General features: G+C 40.8%; 2 protein-coding genes across 2 annotated transcripts; one reads left to right on the forward strand and one right to left on the reverse strand.

Moving 5' to 3' along the window:
* Nucleotides 1-27: 27 nt before the first annotated feature.
* Nucleotides 28-9,787, forward strand: entpd5b (ectonucleoside triphosphate diphosphohydrolase 5b). Its single transcript, XM_067572918.1, has 14 exons — nucleotides 28-157; nucleotides 2,792-3,024; nucleotides 4,182-4,261; nucleotides 4,524-4,667; nucleotides 5,184-5,259; nucleotides 5,746-5,781; nucleotides 6,084-6,172; nucleotides 6,260-6,342; nucleotides 6,620-6,681; nucleotides 7,041-7,142; nucleotides 7,484-7,627; nucleotides 7,935-7,991; nucleotides 8,194-8,309; nucleotides 8,777-9,787. Exons 2-14 carry the CDS (start codon nucleotides 2,799-2,801, stop codon nucleotides 8,858-8,860), a joined length of 1,299 nt encoding a protein of 432 aa, XP_067429019.1. The 5' UTR covers nucleotides 28-157; nucleotides 2,792-2,798; the 3' UTR covers nucleotides 8,861-9,787.
* znf410 (zinc finger protein 410) lies at nucleotides 8,695-20,207 on the reverse strand. Its single transcript, XM_067572917.1, has 12 exons — nucleotides 20,061-20,207; nucleotides 19,631-19,719; nucleotides 19,497-19,548; nucleotides 19,267-19,402; nucleotides 17,932-18,117; nucleotides 16,946-17,167; nucleotides 14,514-14,673; nucleotides 13,585-13,766; nucleotides 12,912-13,001; nucleotides 12,622-12,741; nucleotides 11,364-11,483; nucleotides 8,695-10,132 (listed from the first exon to the last, which is right to left on the reverse strand). The coding sequence occupies exons 3-12, from the start codon at nucleotides 19,527-19,529 to the stop codon at nucleotides 10,032-10,034; spliced, it is 1,350 nt and encodes a 449-aa protein (XP_067429018.1). The 5' UTR covers nucleotides 19,530-19,548; nucleotides 19,631-19,719; nucleotides 20,061-20,207; the 3' UTR covers nucleotides 8,695-10,031.
* Nucleotides 20,208-21,138: the final 931 nt, after the last annotated feature.

The raw sequence follows: 21,138 nt of genomic DNA on the forward strand, positions 1-21,138 counted from the left end.
ATTTATGAGGTGGTAAGGTTTTAAACTGAGTTATTCTGGCTCAGCAATTCACAACCTGCAATGTTCCCATTGTGATTGTCTGCAAAACAACTTTATCAGTAGTGATGACGTCACTGCAAATTAGCCGTGAGGAGAGTGCTGCTAGTCGGACATCATGGTGAGCCTGACACTGTGTTTAGCGTCCTGAAAACACCCATTAAATCAGCTACAAATGTGTGCTTTTTGTCGGTGGAGAACCTTTCAGGAGTTTTATAACTTTTTTTAAAGCTTCTTAGAGGAGCTTGCTGGCTGTAACACGCACCAGCTAGCAACTAACGCTAGCTTGATTGACTTCACAGTTTAGCTTTCTTCGAAATGTAGCTAATTGACAGTTAGCTTCACGTTAGCTAAGAAACGTACTGTAGCTGTGGTGAATTATGTTGCATGACAGTAGAATTAACAAATAGATGTCTCTGTAATGTGGGAGAGTCTTGGGGAAAAAATGGTGAGGGAATATCAACTGCAGAGAGAGTCTCTGTTGAGTTTACGTTAAAATTAACGGCCACTAACGGCTGTCTAAAACATAAACGCTGAAGTTACGTTAGCTTCCGACTTGTAAAGATAAACGTAAATGTGGATTTTTAGCAGCGTGTCCTCCGTTTTTTTGTTTTTATTTTAACCACTTACACTTATGAAAGAGTGTTGGACAAAACTAGCCTTAACGCTATGTAAACCCACTTTCAGACATGTGAAACCTTTAATTTGCTTATGAAAAAAGGGCGATTTCACAGTTTTCTCTTCCAGTGAAATCGCCCCTTTTCCGTTTTCACAAATAGATTGAAGGTTTCACAAATCTAAAACTGTGTTTAAATGAGTCTCTGGAATCTAATTGGCAATCTAGTCCAGATTTGACAAGTCTAAGTATAGTGGTTTTTGATCTAGACCTGGTCTAATGTAGCCTTGATGGGGGGAAAAAGCAGTGAAATCGCCCCTTTTTCCTGTTTTCATAAGCAAAATAACAGCTTTAAGGCTTTTGCTACAATGTCTAACACTCTTTCATAATTGTAAGTGGTGACAAAACAGTGAATCCGCCTATGTTTCCCTTAAATCTCCCCTTAACCAGTGGACTATTAACTTTATGGACACTATAGTCATTAGGTTTTTATATGCAGAATGTTTTCTGGTTCATTGCTACTAACACGACACTAAAAGTACATTTAATTAAAAAAGATTCCATTGGCCAGCAAGCGTTTTTTTTTTTATTCATTGTCTCTGAGGCAGCTGCTGGAAGATCAAGGATATGAGCATCTTAAACCATTACACCCAAAGCACTGATATGATCTCTACATGATTTAACTCTCATTAAACTTCTACCAAACCTTTGGGGCCAATACTTTATAAAACCTTGTTGAACTTACTCTTGTGGCCCTTTAACAGATGCAATCCACAGTGTTTGTTTTACAGGACAATTACCACTCAGACAGTACTGTTTGCAACTATGCAGCAGTGTGATCATATATTTAATAAGGCCCTAAAGTGTGAATTTAAGGATGCAAAGTCCCAGCTGCATGTATCTAGTGCCTTTAAACAGAAATGGGAATGGGGCAATTTAAAAAAAATAACAACCTACAAGCAACTAATGCTGACAATAAATAGGATTACAGGTGATTTTAGTAAATCATGTAGGTTTCTCATGTTCTCCAAGGCTGACACGCTCCCCTTTACCCCTCCTTTCTGCCTCAGAGCACCCTAGCCACACTGTAAGTCCCATTTATTAACATTGAAACAGTCACTGGAGACATTAGTAAAACCAGTAAAGGACAAACAAGACTTTAAGCAAGAAATCTGCATGCTCTTCTCGCATGCATCATGTTTGACACTTTTATTTCTTCACGGTTTCAAGTGTCGGCATCATCCAGTCATACATACACAGTCTCAGAGGAATGCACGCAGACTGAAATGTCTGATGGTTCTGTGAATCAATGAACGCTGATGTGTTTTGACATTTAGTGTTTCTATCTTTCCTAACAGAAAGCAGCTTCCAGTGAGCAAACATCCAGACCAGAAATGAAAATAATCTCAGCAGCAGTACAGAAATGATTCATTTTAAAGTCATGCAGAGGATCATGCCCCTTTCGTAATAGCCAAATAAATGCTGAGTAATTAATTTATAGTTATAGATGCCACTTAGCCTCCGAAACATTTCCGTGATAGATAAAGAATAAATTGGCAAAGGCCTGTCCTGTAAATGTAAAGACATGCTGTAGACAGTTATGTGTCCATTTGTTGTATTTACATTTTTTTTTTAAATTCAACTTTCTCTGCCCAAGAGCGTTTAGTTTAATGTCTGAAACTTAAATTGTAATTCACAGACAGTACGTCTCTGTCTGTTCATCTTCTACGTCAGCGGGATCAGAACAGAGCGTGACTGAGACATCATAAATCCTCATATAAAGATATCCGAGTGTATTAAAGGGATGTGGAGACATGCGTAAGTTGCAGTGTATTGATCAAAGGATTAAAGTCCAACATGATGAAATCCGGATATTTTCTAAATTGTCCACAGGAGTTGACTCAGCAGACATGAGCTATGTCTCTGTGGTTGGTTAAAAAGTGTGAAGGGGTGTGGTCTGACACCCTGGTAAATAGCTTGATTGCATCTCTCTCTACTGTCATTAGTCATTCTGTGTTTTAACATCTCTCAATACGAGTCAGCGACAGTTTGAGCTGCTTTCTTGAGCAGCTCAGAACAAGTTAATTGTAGAACAGCTGCCGTAACAAGAACACCTGTTGTTCTCCGCTGATCCTCCAGAGTGAAGATGAAGCCCACCGTGCCACTGCTGCTCCTGGTCCTGCTCTCTGTCGCGGGGCCGAGCCGAGCCCAGGTGATGACGTCTCTCCTGGACCTGACCAGCAGCATCAGGAACATCCTTCCCAATCTCAGCCGCCCGGCAAACCACAGCCGCATCTTCTACGCGGTGATGTTTGATGCAGGGAGCACAGGGACACGCATCCACGTCTACACCTTCATCCAGAGTGACTCAGGTAATGGTGGGCAGTACTCTGACCTGCTTCCCTCTGATCTTTTACTCATGTAGGTTTTAGGATATCAGCTTCAAGGGGGAGAAACAATTTCAATTATAGGTGTATTTACTGCAGCAAGAATAACATGCACCTTATAGGCATGGGCTGTGAAACAGTTGAAAGACCAATTGATTTACAATGCAAACAGCAGAGTAACAAGCTGTTTTGTAACCTCTCTGCCCGGGCTGGGGTAAAAAAAATCGATTTTCCAATTCATATTGATCTTCATTTAAATTTTACTGGTACTGATTTATAAAATCTGAGATTGATCTTTTAATATATGCATTTTCCCCGTGGATTTTATATCCGAAATCAATCCAGACATCCGCCTTTAGTCTTGGCGTTGCCTTCAATAGAGCTGCTCACACCATGTTGAACAAGATCTCGCATGAGATTTTGTCGCCCGAGATCTTGTGGCCAGATCTCGTGTATGTAAAGTGTAGCCTATGTTTTCTTGAGGTATTAGTGGTGTTTACATTACTGTAGGTATGTTTGTAGCCACCTTATTTACACTAATTACCTGGTGATCCAATTTAAAATTTAAATTTGTTGTTTACACTCTGTACTAAAGAAAGCACTGTCTGGTCACTCAATACTCATTGACTGTAGAGCTGCACTATATTGTGTTGACTGATGTAGTGTGTTCATGTTAAATAAAAAGTACATTAATGTAACTGCTTTGGGGTCAATTCTTAATGTAAACATTAATATTTTTAATAATGCACCAGATAAAGTTTTCCTTGTACAATTCACAGCATTAGCTCTCTGAGAATCTCTTTCCTATCAGAGCTAAATTGGTATTGTAACGTGAAATATCCCTAATTGAATCGAATTGGGACTTTGTGAATCAAATCGATACCCAGCCCTTTCTCTCTGCCTTTCCTCTGCTTTTCTCTCACAGCCTCTCAGTTCTGTAAAAACCTACAAATTCTTACTTCAGGGGACATAGGTTATACTTGACTCCATTTACTTTTTAGTAATCCTATTTTGTCAAGCCAACATGCCTAATCTTGAATAAGGGGATATATTTTGCGTATGTATGCTAAGCAGATTTATGCCTCTTAATGCTTTTAATAGCTGCTACATATTTGATGTGGGTGGATCTTGTATCTTTATAGAGGAGCTGCCTGTTTTGGACAATGAGATGTTCCATTCCATAAAGCCTGGTTTGTCGGCATATGCTGACTCCCCTGAAATGGTGAGTTCATTGTCAAATCTAATCAATTATATTGAGCCGAAGGAGAATGTCCGCTGGCTCTACACTGTGTTCAGAAACGCTGCCAATAGCCTCCCTCTGTGGGGAATCACATTGCTAATGAAAGCAAGAAGACAAACAAGTGAAGATGCAGCACAGCCGCAAATGACACATAATACTTGGAGTGTTTTCTCAACTTTAACAAGTCACCCCTTTGTTAAAAGACAGTTCAATGCTGTGCTGATCATTGTCTCTGTTTTTAAAGGCTGGACACACAGTGAGGATGTTGTTGAAGGTGGCCAAGAAGACTGTGCCTCGCCTGGAGTGGAAGAGGACTCCAGTGGTCCTCAGAGCCACAGCCGGACTTCGACTGCTGACCGCAGAGAAAGCCCAGGGTCTTCTGGACCAGGTAAAAGAGTCCACTAATACTGAAACATGAGATACGACTGTGATCTCTCAGGTTGTTGTCATATAATCCTAAATTTCTGTAAAGCGTGCATGCGTTTCTTCCAACGTAGGGGTGTTAGAAGTCGCTACATCGTCTGACACTTTCAAGGGAAAGCACAACCTCTTATCCAGGCAGAAAAGGAAAGAACATTTCCAGTGATATGGCAGGTGATACAGAAACAAGAGGAAAAGTATTGTTATCAGAGTGGTGTGAGCTTAGTGCAGAAGGCTCTTGCGGAAGGGATAAGATAGTAATGGATGGCCCTGGGGCACCTTGGAAGATAAATGACACTTTATTAATCCCCTTGAGGGAATTAATTAATCCCTTCAAGCGGAGGGCACCTCTGGATGAGCTACCATTACAGTAGATAACATTAAGGCCATTTCTCCACTGCTTTCCTTGGCTCCCTTATGCTCTCTTTCTCCCTCTCTCTCATTCATCCTCCTCCTCCTCCCTCTCTTCCTTTTTCCTCCTCAGGTTCAACACGTGTTTGATGAATCTCCTTTTTTGGTCTCAGACAACAGCGTCAGCATAATGGACGGCACAAATGAAGGTAACGTCTGCCCACCCTCCGCCCCGCCAAGCAGCACGCTCGTCACTTATCACAGCCACTCGTGCTCTCTCTGAAGTGCGTCGTAGGTGGCATCAGTCATCCTTCTGCTTTAGTTTTAGTGTGCTGTGCAATTTCTGTGTTTATTGTTTTTCTGTTTTACTGAAGACATTTACCTAAATTGCAGTAGATTATCTTTTATGATGACACTTGAGAAAATGAAATAGCTTTTCACCACAAAGTTGTTGTGACCTAAAAGGTTGTAATTATGTGGTGAAAAAAAAAATGTTAAGCCACATGTTAGGCTACGGTGTAATTGATTTGTCAGCATTTCTACCTTGTTTTTAGAATTGTAGCTCTTACTCACGTGTTTGCACTTGTGTTTGTGTATGCTGTAACCATTGTAATTTCAGTGAAAATTTGTTGTCAGCTTTTCTTAAATGAACTTGTACATTCTGCCTGAAATCACTGTTTTCTGTTTCTTGGTAGGAATCCTGGCTTGGATATCTGTGAACTTTCTGACAGGTGAGTAACTGTATATTGTGTTTTCTGAGCTCAGCTACTGTATATCTAAGTTTTACTCAGTGTCTGAATTTGTCTAATTATAGACGCGTGTTCACAAATAGGAGGCTGAACGCACACAGCTACGATTTCGTTACCTAAAGGAGATTGCTCTGATCTTCTGATCTATCAGGCTCAGCGCTGGGATTTTCTACTTTTGGGTTGCACATCTGTGCCAAACAGACCTTTTGAAGATAGCATCTAAAGTATAACTGATTAGGTCTTGTTTGTGGCGGTTGCCGGATTAAAGTAGGAAATGTTTTCAGGTCACCTGTACGCACAAACCAAAAAGACAGTGGGAATCTTGGATTTGGGAGGAGGATCTACGCAGATCACATTCCTGCCGAAGCTGAGGGTTAGTTGTTTGTTTGCATGTTTAGACTATTTAAATGGAGCCGTTTTATGATGTGTAATCTATTATGTCCTCTATATTCCACTGTAGAAAACCATTGAAAGTGTTCCTGTTGCTGATTACGTCGCCAGATTTGACTTCTTGAACTCATCATTTGAACTGTACACTCATAGGTAACATAATTTATGCGGATTTACTGTAATAGACTGTCATAAAACATACCAGTTTTATATTTTGTATTTGACTACATCCTATTCATCCCTGATTTAATCTTTATGTAAGTTAAGTTCCATAATACTGTGTGTGACTAGGACATTTTGTTCTATTTAGTCAGTAGGATGTGAATAATAGGCCAACAAAATGCTGCCTGCCTATTTTCTGAATGATTGATTTGTTACATACACACTCTGTTCCTGCTTGGTTTTGTGACAATCCTTTTACATCCTCCAGTTACCTGGGAAATGGACTGATGGCAGCGCGACTGGCCACACTGGGCGCTTTGGGTGCAGAAGGTACTGTGCTGTACATGAAGAAAAGGTTCTCTGTTGCCATTAGCTGTGGGTCAGTCTTGTTCATCCTGAGTGTGTCTCTGAAGGATACTGAGACACAACAATGAGTCAGTTATCCAAGTGCTCTCAGATGTTGTTTTTTTTTCCCTCCCTCCAAATACTGAGGAGGAGGTAATGAAAGATAGATGTTTTTTACTTCCTTTCTAATGAACATTTGAGACAAGTGAGACACTGTGATGAATCACCAAAGGGCTTCTGAGTAAATAGTGTTTGTGACTGCGTGAGTTGTTTAGTCTCAGATCATGGTGATCATGTGTGAGGCTGTTGAGCCAGTCAGATTAAACGTGTCTGTTGTATCACAGGTTTGGAGTGGCGAGTTTTCAAAAGTTCCTGCCTGCCAAAGAAGTTTCAGGATGAATGGAGCTTTGGAGGGCTAACCTATCAAGTGAGCGGAGACCCAGATGGTACAATGTTTGCTTTTAGTATTATTGTCTTGAACAGAATAAATCCAAATGTACTGTTTGCAGAGAAGAATACTTAGAATTGTCCTTCAAATGTTCCCTTTGACTTTTCCTCGCACATGAATTGAACCAAGAAATTTAGCAGACTACAAACATCTTGAGCGAATGAGGTTAGGTGGCAGATTTGACTAATATACATGACAGAAGATTTAGTGACGGCAATCAAACATTAGCAGTAATGTTTGCAAAACCCGTTAAAATGGATTTACTTGGATTACACATCATTTCATAACGTTCCAACGTACGATGCAAAATTTACACCGCTGTCTCTGTTTCTTCTCCAGGTTATGCAGGATACAAGCTCTGTTATCAGGAAGTACTTAAGGTGGTGAAGGGAATTATTCACCAGCCGTATGAGCGCGAAGACAGCAACGTATTCTATGCATTCTCATATTACTTTGACAGAGCTGTGGATGCAGGCCTTATCGGTTAGTGCACACACACACACACACACCTCTGTACACACCATACATAATTATACAGACCCAGCAGGATGTTATTACCCATTCCAGTACTAGACAGAGGCAGGGAAATGTGAGTCATCTGCACCCATCTCAGTGGATTTGATGAGCTATAGGTGTGTAGTTATTAGAGAAATTGCTATCCTCAGCCAGTCTAAGCTGAAAGGGCACAAGCTCTATTATTAGTATTATGGAAATGTGGACCTGCTGTCGTAATGAATGGTATAGCATTTTAAAATGTGAAGAAGATGACCCCAATCACCTCTTGTTGCAGATGGGGTCCAGGGAGGGATGCTGGAGGTCAGAGACTTCAAGAAGAGAGCTAAAGAGGGTGAGATTGGCAAAGAGTCCTGAAACACTTGGCAATGCGTCGTTATTATGACCAATCTGCAGCTTCCTGTGCTTTAGACACAGTGTGCATCTCAATTGTCTGAACCTCAGAAATCCTGCCCTCATCCTCACAGTAGAATACAGATGCCTTGATTATCCAACCTTAAAAAAAAGAAAAACATGATTTCCTTTTGTCTGCTCAGTGTGCAATAAGATGACCAAGAACCCTTCCATCAGTCCTTTCCTGTGTATGGACATGACCTACATCACTTGTCTACTCAAGGATGGGTTTGGCTTCAAGGAGAGCACCGTGCTGCAGGTGAGGCAGCATTACACAACACAATAAAAAGGCTTTGCAGCCTTAGAAAAGATAAAGACAGAAAGGACCATTTTTCAAAAGGTTGTTGGGTATTATGAAATCAACTACTCATATCCTGAAGTTGTCTAGATGAGTCTTTGTATGAATCACAAGCTGTTAACTGGCATTCAAAGACACAAACAGGCTTAATTAAGCCAAAGCCATCAAACACCAAACAAGAGCCAGACAAAAAGTCAGCCATGACCTTCAGAAGAATATAATTCTCACTTTCAATAAGTTCACATATGAAAAATAAGCTGCTTGCAGGATCTTTAAGATTCATAATGAGTAAAATACCTGCCCTCTGTAATAACATAGATGAAAAAAAAGAAAGATCACACAAGTGTCATGTTACTTTTTTATTTCAATAAATACAAAAGGCATTTGAGTGATTTGGTGTTGGGGGTTTTTTTTTTCTCCCTTCCTAGCTGACCAAGAAAGTGAACAACGTGGAGGCAAGCTGGGCTTTAGGCGCCACATTGGACCACTTCCACAACCTGAAGATCCACTGAGGAGAAGGGAGGTGGTGCTCATTAACAAACACGAGTAAATCCACACTACCTTATCTAACAGGCCCAGACATCTGCTGTTTGTGTCATAAGGACAGAACTAACCTCATGAGTAATTCTTTATTTCTTTTAAAAAGCAATTATTCTAAAGTGTTAATACATTGAGCTGTAAATGAGCAATGTGTTGCCTTACTCAGAGAACAAGTGACGCACTGGAATTTGACATTTGAATAACACACAGTTAAAAGAACCAGTGTGTAGGATTTAGTGGCATCTAGCAGTGAGGTTGGAGATTGCAACCATCGGACAACCCCTGCCCTCCCCTCCCAACGTGTAGGAGAATCTACAGGGGCTAGAACCAGCGTTTGGTTTGTCTGCTCTGGGCTACTGTAGAAACATGGTGGCCCCCGTGGAAGGGGACCCGCTCCCTATGTAGATATCATTCTAAGGTAACAGAAACACAATGATTCTTATTTTCAGGTGATTATACATTAATTAAAACATACTTATGAATATTATATTCAATTTCTGTTAAGTCCAGTCCACTAGATGCCACTAAACCTTACACACTGATCCTTAATGCAGTTTTGGGCGTTACTGGATGCACTATTTATTTGAGATGGATGTTTTTGTGTTTTACTCAGGCTGATAAACAAAGTGGCCTCAGCTGGGAATGACCAGTGTTTACATGCAGCAATGGGATATACTGTGCTTTAGCAGTTCTCCATGTTGTGTTTTTAGTAATGTTATAAAGGGGGTATACATGTGTCTGGTACATTTTGACAGTTGATCATAAGAGCCATCGAAGTTTTGGATAAAAATAAGTGGCATTCATTTTCCAGAGAGAATATCACTGAATATCAACCACAGACGTCTGTTTACAATGATAATGCACATAATAAATGGACATTATTTTCATAAACTTCTAAACCCGTCTCAGTTATTTCTTTGGGAGTATTTGTTTTCAAAAACTTGAGGAAAAAAGTTGTTTGTACAAACTTTGCCATTTCACACTTGTCAAAATAAAACCATCGTTGGCTGCTAATTACAAATATCTACAGGGGTCAAAGTCGGTGATTAATCTATTTACAGATGGATGTCTCGGTTTAGTCCACTGACTGTCAGTCTGATGCTGCTGAAATTGGCAGTGTGTGACAGACTTCATGATGGCAGACTAGAGCAGCGCCACCACATCTTCTCCATATGTATGGCCATCGGTCGTCATGGTCACCAGTTCATGTGGCTGAGAGAGAACTACCACCGAGTCTGCAGAGCCTGAAGGGAGGGAACGCAAACACCGAATTCAAAGAGGAGAAACTACCTGGTAACAAAAAATACTGTCTGATAAGGGAGACACCTGTCAACCTGTACGTACCTACAGTCAGGGTCGGCTATAATCATGAGATGAAACACTTTCTAAAATCCTTTCAGGGCAGAAACCTCTACTAATATATTTGACCTTGAGTTTCTGTAAGCTTTCTTCTGGTTATTGCCCTTTGGTTTTAATGCTGACAGGCCGATTTAGGAAAAACTGGAGGACACGCAAAGACACTCAAAATACAGAACCTATAAAAAGTATTCAAAGTAAAAGTAGTAGTCCACAGGGGGCTTAGCCATGTGCTACTACAAGAGGTGGACAAAACAACACAACGGGAGTAAAAAACCAATTAAGTAAAAGTCCATTTGTTATTTTAAGAAAGTGCACATCAGGATATTAAGACTGACACTATTTTCACTCTCAGCAAATCTGATAAAGCAACTTGCGAAATGCATAGTACACTCCTTTTGTTTTTTAATGTAACCCGTTAATAAAATAGTGTCAATCCTAATATCCTGGTGTCTGCACTGGAATACTTTTTTTTGATTTACTGTATTTGCCCTACATCAGCTGGCACCCAGGAGAGAAGCACTGCTGCACACGGAGTATCATCAGTTTTTTTCCATTTGTTATTTATTGAGACTGTCAGAGGTGTTGACTGAAATCTGGTCACTTTTTTTTTTTTTTGCTGTGTTGCATAGATACCCTGTTCAGTGAGTTTCAGCCCTTAACCTGTTTTTTTTTGCAAGATGTAAATCAGAATTACAAAAGGCAGTTACATACCAGTTAAGTTGAATATCAATAAGTTGTCTGTTTTTCTTTAGTTGGTCATCATTTGAAAAATTGTCAACATAAGGCAAATTACACAGTGACAATAGAAAGACGTCAGATAGCTGCTGCCTGAGTAGCACGTTCATTATTCAAAAAGTCTCAAAGTCATGAGAACTAATGATAAACACAGATTAACTGGGCTGCCGAGCGTCATCAATAGCAATTGGAAAACACTAAACGGGACATTAGCAACACCACAAACTACCTCCCTCAGGAGTCACCCCGCTGAATCAGCACCTTTCACATTAACACAACAATTATGAGCTTAAATAAAATGAGAGTTTGCTACAGATGTTTGTTATTTTGTCCGCCTCCTGTGTATTGTGTTAGCACTGTCGTACATGTGCTGACGCCTACCTGGTGATCTCAGCATAGCATGATGAAGATTCATGGGTTCCACCGTTGTTGTCATGGTGACCATACTGTCTCCGTTCTCGCCGTCTGCCTCCAGCAGGCTGCTTTGTGTCAGAGCCTCACCTGTCAACACATAACACACGCTTGACAGCATTGAACACTGTGGAACTCCTGTCGGTGGCCTAACTGCCTTTTCTCAAGCCAGTAAGTCTTGCTCGAGAAAAGCGGGTCAACTCGGCGTACAACACCTTAATCCGTGACCTTTATGTTGGTCCGATGTTGGCTGTGAGTCTAAGGGATCATTGCTCAATTCCAACCTGAAATTTTCATCGCTAACTTTCTACATTACCTTTTGAGCCTTGTGTGAAAATTTGTTTTTAGGACTGTAGTTACTCCTACACCGTCATTTTAATAATTCATCCAGTAACTCAGTTATGTATAAATAACACAGTACTACCCCCTCTGCTTCGAAGCCGCTTCTTCCTCTGCTCTGCTTTTACAAAAGACCAGCCTCTTTGGGGAGGCTGACCCGAATAAATCTGCTGTTTATAATTAGAGCTTTGGCAGCGTTTCCTCTGTGGTGATTCAGCTGCGGTGCTTCCCCGCTGCTACAGAAATGTGACAAGGAGGCAAATGTGCTGTCTGTTTTCATTGTTTCACACACACAAAAATTATTTAAGCAGATTTTGTACAATTAGTCCATATGTTGGAATTAAAAGGAGCTCAATAAGAAACTGATTTTAAGAATAGTGGTAGGAGTGAACTCACAACAGAAATTATCTCCTACAGCAGGAGAATGACTCAAGTATCCACTTATTTATCTCAGTAATTTGTCAGGTGACGGAAGAAAAACACATATTTGAATAAGGCGAGGGAAGCTTGAAGTCATGAATTTGAGTAACTGTGCCATTTTAACTCAGTGATTACATACTTCTCTGAAGAATCTGACCCCATCACAAGACGCCTAACAGGCCTATTTCTGCGGCAGAGTTGTGCTGTCTCTGCTTTTTCAAAGATATGTTCAAGTCTAAAACAATTTAGCTGCTGGCCTTGAAGAATAAAAATTTTAATGATACTTTTTTTTTTAAGCGCTAGGAGTTATTAATAATTCAAGAAATGTTCCTAAATGTAACTCAACCAACACCATCTCTATGCACATTTTAAAATGTATGGGCAGCTTGCAGCTACATAATCCAAGGATTAACATAACCACCTACCACACAGGGAGTGTGTGAGAAAAAGATAATGTGTAGAGAAAGACCTGTTTCTCTGCTTTCATTGCTGAGCCCCTCCTCTCCGTGTCTCTTCCTCATGTGGACGTTCCTGCTGCCGGACTGAGAGAAAGTCTTCCCACAGATCCCGCAGTGATGAGGCTTCTCACCTGGGAAACACACACACAAACATATGAAGAAAACATAAAAACGTGTTTCCCTTGTGTTCCCCTCTGAACTGATACAGTATACATCTTATTACATGCTGATATATTCTATCTGTAGAACACCAATTACAAACAGAGCTCAGCTGGGCAGCTGTTAACTCTGTCCCACTCACCAGAATGTACGAGCATATGTTTCCGTAGACTGGAATACTCTGCGAAGGATCGCCCACAACCATCTGCTTCACATAGGAAAGGCTTCTCTCCTGGAAGCAGCCACCCACCACACACACACACACACACACACACACACAGATTCTGTTTAACTCCACAACAGAAAAACTTAACATAGTAAACTCTGAATTCATCACATGTACATATGTTAAAAGTCATTTTAATGGCCCAACACACTCTAGTAGCTGCATCAAACTGGCAACACAGCTCATTTTTGAACCTGTGGTGATAAGCTGACCTATTCTGACGAAGAATAACGTAAAAAATTTAACACAATTTCCTCACACTGAGTGGATATTATAGCTCATAGAAAGCTGTTCTTCCAGACTTGAGCAAAATATAAACACTTTATAGTGGAGCTGGTCTGCTAACCGGTCCCCAGATAGAAGGAGCAGACTGTGGAACAGGCCATCAAAAATCTTAATGTCACCCTAAATAAAATATGACAGAGTCCTGTTAGTCATTGCAGCAGTGAAATGGAGGCGCTAGAGCTGCTGACTCTTCAAATCTACAGCCTTGACTGCACCAAGGAAGCATTAAATGACCGGATGGCCTGAGTCAGTTATTGCTTCCAGCGTTTGGCGTTTTTATATGCGGGTATCTCCTGCTCCCTACCTGTGTGTATGCGTCTGTGGTTCTTCAAGTTTCCGGCGGTGGTGAACTTCTTGCCACAGTTCTTCTCCTTGCAGATGAAGGGCTTCTCGCCGTTGTGAGTTCTCATGTGAACCTGCAGCCTCTGCAGCACGTAGAAGCTCTTCCCGCAGCCTTCGGCGCCGCACCTGAACATTCGGTCGTTCCTAGAAGCCAAGACGAGCAAAAAAAAAACAAAAAACAAGACTTGGTGTCTCCTGTGCGCATGTTTCATTTGCAGCAGCGAACCACAAGGTCAAACAGGGATGACCGCAAAGACATTCCCTACACTGATGATAACAGAGCTTCTGCGGTAAAAATACGCACTTCTTTCTGAGTCTCAGCTGTTTGCCTTCACCACAAATGACCTGTGTGAGCTGAGAAATACACCTAATATCAATAAGATACATTTTTTTCACCATAATAGAGAAGAACAGTTGCCCTGGAGGTGAAACTGATAGTGTCTTACTGAAGGACACTTAAGCTGGATGGAAACCTGTTTCCAGGTGAAATGTTACACAGTTTTCTGCCACTAATATCACTGTATGCATCACTTGAGTTTGGTGTATATGACAAAACACCTGCATCACTTTCATACACATGGATTAGAAGCCTTGTGTTTAAATGAGGCATCTCATCCGATTCTTCAGGGGCACAGTTCAAATATCTGTGTTGCTTTTAGGCTTCTAAGGAAAAAATGCCTTTGAATTTTCAGTCAGCAGCTAAGATTTGATTGCACATGTGATGGTTAAAAGCTAAAATGATAATAATTATGACCAGAAACTGGTATTTTTCAGTTTCAATTTTCTAGCCAGGATTTGGACAGGGTTTAATATCGATGCTTTGGCAATGGGTATCTTGTTGGGACGACTGCCCGAATCATTTTCCTCCACTGCTGTGTGTGAACGTCTCACCTGTGAGTTTTGAGATGGTATTTGAGATGAGCTGGCCAGGTGAACGTCCTGCAGCAACCTTCAAACGAGCAGCGGAGGATCTGCTTAGAGACGGGGCGGCTGGTCCGCGACGGCAGCTCCCGCTTCTCCCCGTCTGACGGCAAGCTGTGTGTGTGGTCGCCTAGGCAACCGGAAAAAGGAAAGTGAGTGGGGGGCTATGAGGGGAAAAACAATCCAGGAGTGCCAGGTGGCCGGTCTCTGGAGCCCGGCTGTAGAAAAGCAAGTCAACGGGCGCTGACCGAGACCTGGTGAACAACTGCAGCCAGAAGAAAACGACCCGAAGCTGAATGCAATCACTCCCTTTTAACCCGCATCACTTCCTGCTTTCAGTGCCTTTAACAGGCTCAATTTTGCTTACAGCTTTCCAGCAGTAATGCACCTATAACTGAAACTGCACTGCTGAAGGAAACTGGTCTAATCTAATGCAGGTCAGTGGGAGGGCAGCCTTTACACTGGCACAGATGGAGGAGTTTCACTTACAATCCGCCTGCTGTAGACATTTAAGATCTTTACACTTGCACAGAGTAATATTCCTCAAAGTGCTACTATGTGTAAAATGCTTCATTTTGGTTTTAAGAGATCATGTCAAAGACATTCAGGGCTGGATCCTTTTTTTTTTTTTTTTTAATATTAAACTCTTACTTGACATTAATGGAAATATGAGGTCAAGGACAAAAGTGGAGAAATCAGAAGGAGGAAGGAAAAGAACCTGTGCTAAAATAGTCCAGCTGAACTTAAATTAGGTTATAAAATAACGAAAGTAGAGCTGCAACAACTAGTAGATTGACAGAAAATTAATCAGCAACTATCTTGATATTCAAATAATCATTTTAGTCATTTTGTTAATCAAACTTGTCACAGTTTCGCCGGTTGCTGCTTCGCAAATTTGAGAATTTTAAGCATTTCTGTGTCACACATGACAGTAAACTTAATTTCTATGGATTTAAGACTGTTGATCAGATAAAACAAGACATGTGAAAGCAACTCCATGGGATGTTAGACATTATAACGGGCATTTTTCACTATTTTCTGCCATTTTATAGACTAAACGAATGGATTGAGAAAATAAAAGGAGGCACTGAAGTAGATTTTCTCCATATGTAAAAATAGAAAATACATGCGACATTAAAGTCACCGATAGTCTATCTAACTTGATGTAAATAGCAATTTGCAGCACAGCTATTAAAGCGACATATAAAGTACAAGTTCATACACCACAGAAAACAGAACCGGGTTGGGATGTGAGGAACTGAACTCAGGCAAGATGAGAGAAAAACCTGCAGCTGCAATTTGCCTCAGACAGGGGTTCAGAGATCAGAGATGTAGCTAGGAGTCAGGGAGCCTTGAAAGTCATGGGTGAATTCTTTATTTAACAGGCCGCCTGTGGAGAGAAGTTAAACCGGGATGTAATGTAGTCCTGACTCCTGCTGCGGGTCAACAGCTTTCTACGGCAACACTCTGTGCTGCAGGAGAGAAATGTCTCAGAGCAGAGAGCTGTACAGTACTGTGAGATGAGACGAAGGATAGCTTTCACTAAGCAAGCAGCGGATTAAGACATTACTTTGAGTTTAGTAACGTTTTAAGGGAATCACAAATTCTACAAGGGAAGCCCGTTTATCAACTTTTAACAGCTGATATAAAGACCAACCAACCTTCTTTCTTATTTTTATATATTTTATCCACCTGCTTCTCTTCTTCCTTGGTTATTCATGGTTACTTCTATGATGTGACTTGTCTTTCCTGTTGTCCAAGTGAAACCTGTGTCTGTCTTTCTGGTCACTGCAGCCTTGAGGTCTCTCTCTCTCTCTCTCCCTCTCTCAGCTCTGCATTATTCTTATGACTAAATGCGCATTAAATCGTCACGGACACAGCACAGCCATATGTATTAGTGCGTGAATCGATGTTTCATGATAACACGGCATTTACCACTCCGCTGGATATCTGCAGTCAGACTTATAAATCTATCTAGACAAAGCTATAAATTCATTTTTCATTTAGAGACGTATGATGAGAAGGGTTTCAGTTGGTGCTGATTTCACTACATTTTCATCTCGTCACTGACCTCATTTCTCTTCTTTGTCTTTGATGCCTGAATTAAGTAGACCAGCGGATGCCATCCTCCTATACACAGGCATTTTTAAATTTCACTTTCTCTGTTTTTTTTTAACATTTTAGTCTCAAACTTGACATTACATTGCAGCTGGCTGTATTTCACACACCACCAGCAATTCACACATTGGTGATCGTGTTTGTGAAAAACAACACTATAAATCTGGAGAGTCTTTGGTCATCTTCTAACATAAAAAAAAATACATTACTAATAGTATTTTTTGGCTTTCTAGCTCAAAAGACCTCTCATTTTTGCTGGAGTTGATACAACAAAGTGACTTTACCGTTACTGACACTTGCAGTTCTAGCATCCAGGCTGGCCTTGGCATCTCTAGCAAGCTGTGCCCGTGTGGCAGCAATCAGGCTGTCATGTGCCAGCTCCTGCACCCGCAGATACCAGGGAGCACTGCCATCTATCCCGTAGTCCCCCGATGAGACCCCTTCATCGTCATCCTCCCCAGCGCCATCTGCGGCGAAGATCAGGGACTCTGAGGAGGCTGTAATGCCTGAGAGGGAAGAAAAGGCGGGGGGAGAATCATCATGAAACAAGGAATTCGAGGCCGATGAGATATTCTGCAAGCTCATCACTGGCCTGAGCTCCTCTAGGTCACATTGTGAATTTATTATTGTCCTCACATCACGCTCTGAGAGTTTGAGGTTATGGGTTTATTTTGGGGGGGATGAGAGGACGCTGGCCAAAAGACACACAAACACGCTCTAAAAACATTTTCTTTCTCCAAGATTTGAGTCCAATCTAACAATAGACAGAAAGTGTTTCTGTCTCCTGAGAAGTCTTTTCTAACCTTTGCACTGCTTACTTCACAAAAAGGTGTATGTCAGGAGACCAAAATTTATTTTTTGGCTCTCCTGCCAAAGCCTGATGAATCAAGAGAACGTGCCTGCCAAGGATCTTTTCATCCAGCCAAAATAATTCAGGTTTTTTTTTTTTTGAAAGAAAATGTGTCACCCAATTTCTTTTCAGTGTCATCTTGTGTGTAAAATCAAGTGTCATGTGAAGCAAAAAGTACAGAAACAAGAGCAGATTGATAGTTTTAATGTAAAACTTTCTTATCTTTTTTAAAATGATGTTCGCAATTCATCAGAGACAGACAACACTTTTTTGGATTTATCATTTGTAAAAAATAAAATACCAATGACTACTTTCCTCTAACAATTCAACAGTTTCACATGGAAAGTGATTTCTGCTTGGTAAGTTTCAGACTCTGGCACGTCTGAATGGTTGATCGGTTATTGTTTTAGTGTCCCTTACCCTTTGCGAGGTTCAGCAGGACGTAGGAAGTGCTGTCTGACTGTTGCAGGTCATGGAGGATGGGTGGGGGGCTGGGTGAGGCCTGAGGGTGATTGTGTGTCTGCACCACTAAAGGGCTTCGCTGTGACACCCCCCCAAACTCCGACAGGGAGGGAGAACTCTCAGGCTCATGGCTCAGGCCTCCATCTGAGGAGCAAGTCAGTGCTTGTTAGTTTTTGTCTTGAATAACATTATGCACCTTATCTGCAAAAAGAATATGATTTAGACTGTTTGGTAGGTATAATAAGGTCACAGTGTTTAAGGACAGGAGTGTAAACTGTACCAAAGAGTATGATAACATAACTTTGCAAATGTTATACGATGCATTTGTTAGGTCTTAAGGATGCATTTTGATGAGAAACACTGAATAAACATTGCTGTGCTTGCTTAAAGAAAACCACACAGAGTGACTTCAAAATATATAAACACATCAAGTATTTATGACTTGCTTTATCTACACTGTCAAATATGCACTGTTTTTTCAAAGAGCATTTCCAGGGAATCACACACACAAGCAAGAAATCTACTTTAATACCCCTCTTTTCCACAGCAGAGTCATGTGAAGCTTGTCAGAACATATTTAACAAAGGAGGATTGAAAGCAATGAAACACTGATTCAAATCTCAGCAGAATCTCTTCACATCTCCTGAAACAAAAAGAATATTCACAAAGCTGGAATACTGTGAGGAACTCTCTATATAAATGAACAAATGCAGGTTTCTCAATTGGGATTTTGTTTTTAAACTCTTAACATTACAAAATTGAACATTTTCATTATCTTCTCAGAAATTATTACACTTGAAAAAAACATTTTTAGTCCATAATTGTCTGTCACTTTCTGCATTTTGAAGCAGATCCACATTTCTTACCTCTCTGTTCAACTTCATTATTTAGAAAAATTTAAAAATTGTCTAACTGCATGACAGAGAAGTAGCCTTCCCTCGCTACAAATATTGCCCATCAAGATGCAGTAGATAAATCAAAGACAACTGTTATATTTTTGTCTTCAGTGACACAGATAGTGTTATGTAGCAGAGATGACTGTCATGGCATTCACTGCATATTGCAGAATCATCTGTAAATATTTAAATATATTGTCATTTACTCTGCAAATTCCAACCCTCACTTGTTATACTAGTCAGAGTGGAAATCTGTCAACAATGCAGCCACCCACAAAGTATGAAGAATCTAAAAAGAGTAGTGACTATAAAAAATGAGTGAGCTCCGGATACCACAGCTAGTTGTTTGACCTGTGATGGACATGACAAGAGCCTGGAGCAGTGAGTGGCTGCTGACCTGTGAGCTCCAGCTGGCTGCACAGGGAGCTGTCAGCTGCAGCCAGCAGAGGCAGGCAGGAGGAGTGTTTGGACTCGGAGTCCTCCAATCCCTGCACCAGCGGGATGGATGCGTTCTGCACAAACTGCACCAGCAGCTAAGAGCAGAAAACAGGACAGTGAGACAGCACTAGTCACAACAGAGTCCACCACATCTGTCATAAAGATGATGCACGATGATGGAAAGCTTACCTCTGGTTTAGAGTCAAGCTCATCAGAAAGCATGAGTCACCCTGTGTGGAAGCTGCAGAGGAACAACAAACTGTAACCATCACATATTGCTACTACTGCATCTGAGTTATAAGTCTAATAAAAACGAGACTTACCTCAAATGTGACCTGCTAAATGTGAGATTCTCAGTCGGTCATAAGCTTGAGTTGCCGGTCATCTTTGAGTCAAAACCATCGCCGAGGCTCTGAGGTCAAACGTCACAGGACAAAACGTCAAAAAGGCAAGTTACAAGCTAACGTCTTGACTTTGCGAGACGACAACGACTTCTTACAAGTTTAATTGACAATAAACCTAAACTAGCCGGTCAAACAATACAGCTAAATGTAGCTAAAGCTCGACAGCACCGTCGGTACTCGACAGACTGGCTAGTTAACTTATTAGCTAGCAAGGTTAGCAGTTACCAAACTAGCCACCGGGGCTACACGTAAGTTAGCAGCCCGGTGTCAAAGCCTGGCCGCTGACGACACACGGTGGATGTATTTAATCATATTTAAATGCTCAGCGACGTGAAATTAAATGGTTTACCTCGCAACTCGTTGTGTAATTGCGCTACAGCGTGAGAGCAGCTGGATAATTGTCTCAAAACAGAACAGCAGCAGGTTTGCTCTACGGAGTCTCTGCAGGAACAATTAAAGCACATGCGCGTTTTTTTTTCTTTCTGCATCATCACTGACATCCAGTGGTTAAAGACCGGACACTGCATTTCAATGTTGGATAAAATGGGGCGTTATTGCCCTTTAGTCACAATACATAAATAAACATCCTGCTCCAAATACCTTAAAAACTGAAAGAAAATGTGCTGTAGGTATACAGAAATAATAATAATAATACCTGTGTTTTATATAGCACTTTTCAAAAAACAAGTTACACAGTGCTTTGCATAAAATTAAAAAAAAAACATAACATAATAAAATGAATAGTTAAATCAATAAAAAGTCTAAAAGTTTTTATGTGTTGCCTTCCCTGATCTCCTCTGGCGGGTCATTACACAACTGAGGGGCCTGAACAGAAAAGGCAGTGTCACCTTTAGTTTTTAGGTTTGATTGAAGACTGGCCAGAAATGACCTGCCAGAGGATCTCAGGTTGCATTTAGGCTCGTAGGGGGTCAGGAGGTCAGCTGTTTATTCTGGAGCTAAGTGACCTGAGAAATATCTGGGTCCTGCTGTTATGGAATTTTTGCGTCTCTTTATTAGTGAAACCCTGTTACTTTTATTGCACCACAACTGCCACCTTTATCATTTTTATATGTACATTAAGTTTGGTAACATAACAGTTTCCAGCATAGGCCAGCATAACTTTAACCTGAGCAGAGATAATAATAATAATAATAATGCATTTAATTTGTACTGCACATTTCATTCGCAGTGAATCTCAAAGTGCGACAGCATTAAAAACATATCAAGAAAATAACAAGAGTTAAGATGAAAAAGCCTTCCTGAATAAAAAGGTTTTTAAGCCTGTTTTAAAAGAGGTTAGGATCTATTCTAATGAGAAGAAGTGAAAACACCAATGTGCACGTACAGGGCCTTTATAATCACACTTTCCCTTGCCATGACATTTGCACTCCACCAAAGACCTTAATCTAAAGATTTAATTATTTAAT

Source organism: Thunnus thynnus, chromosome 18, assembly GCF_963924715.1.
Source record: "Thunnus thynnus chromosome 18, fThuThy2.1, whole genome shotgun sequence".
Classification (NCBI taxonomy): Eukaryota; Metazoa; Chordata; class Actinopteri; order Scombriformes; family Scombridae; genus Thunnus; species Thunnus thynnus.

Bases quoted from the DNA above. Each gene is read 5' to 3' on its own strand.
- entpd5b (XM_067572918.1), top strand. From the start codon at position 2,799: ATGAAGCCCACCGTGCCACTGCTGCTCCTGGTCCTGCTCTCTGTCGCG. The intron at 3,025-4,181 runs GTAATGGTGGGC...GTATCTTTATAG, and splicing joins CTTCATCCAGAGTGACTCAG to AGGAGCTGCCTGTTTTGGAC. The intron at 4,668-5,183 runs GTAAAAGAGTCC...TTTCCTCCTCAG, and splicing joins CCCAGGGTCTTCTGGACCAG to GTTCAACACGTGTTTGATGA.
- znf410 (XM_067572917.1), bottom strand. From the start codon at position 19,529: ATGCTTTCTGATGAGCTTGACTCTAAACCAGAG. The intron at 19,403-19,496 runs GTAAGCTTTCCA...TTCTGCTCTTAG, and splicing joins AGCTTGACTCTAAACCAGAG to CTGCTGGTGCAGTTTGTGCA. The intron at 18,118-19,266 runs GTCAGCAGCCAC...CTTGCTCCTCAG, and splicing joins CAGCCAGCTGGAGCTCACAG to ATGGAGGCCTGAGCCATGAG.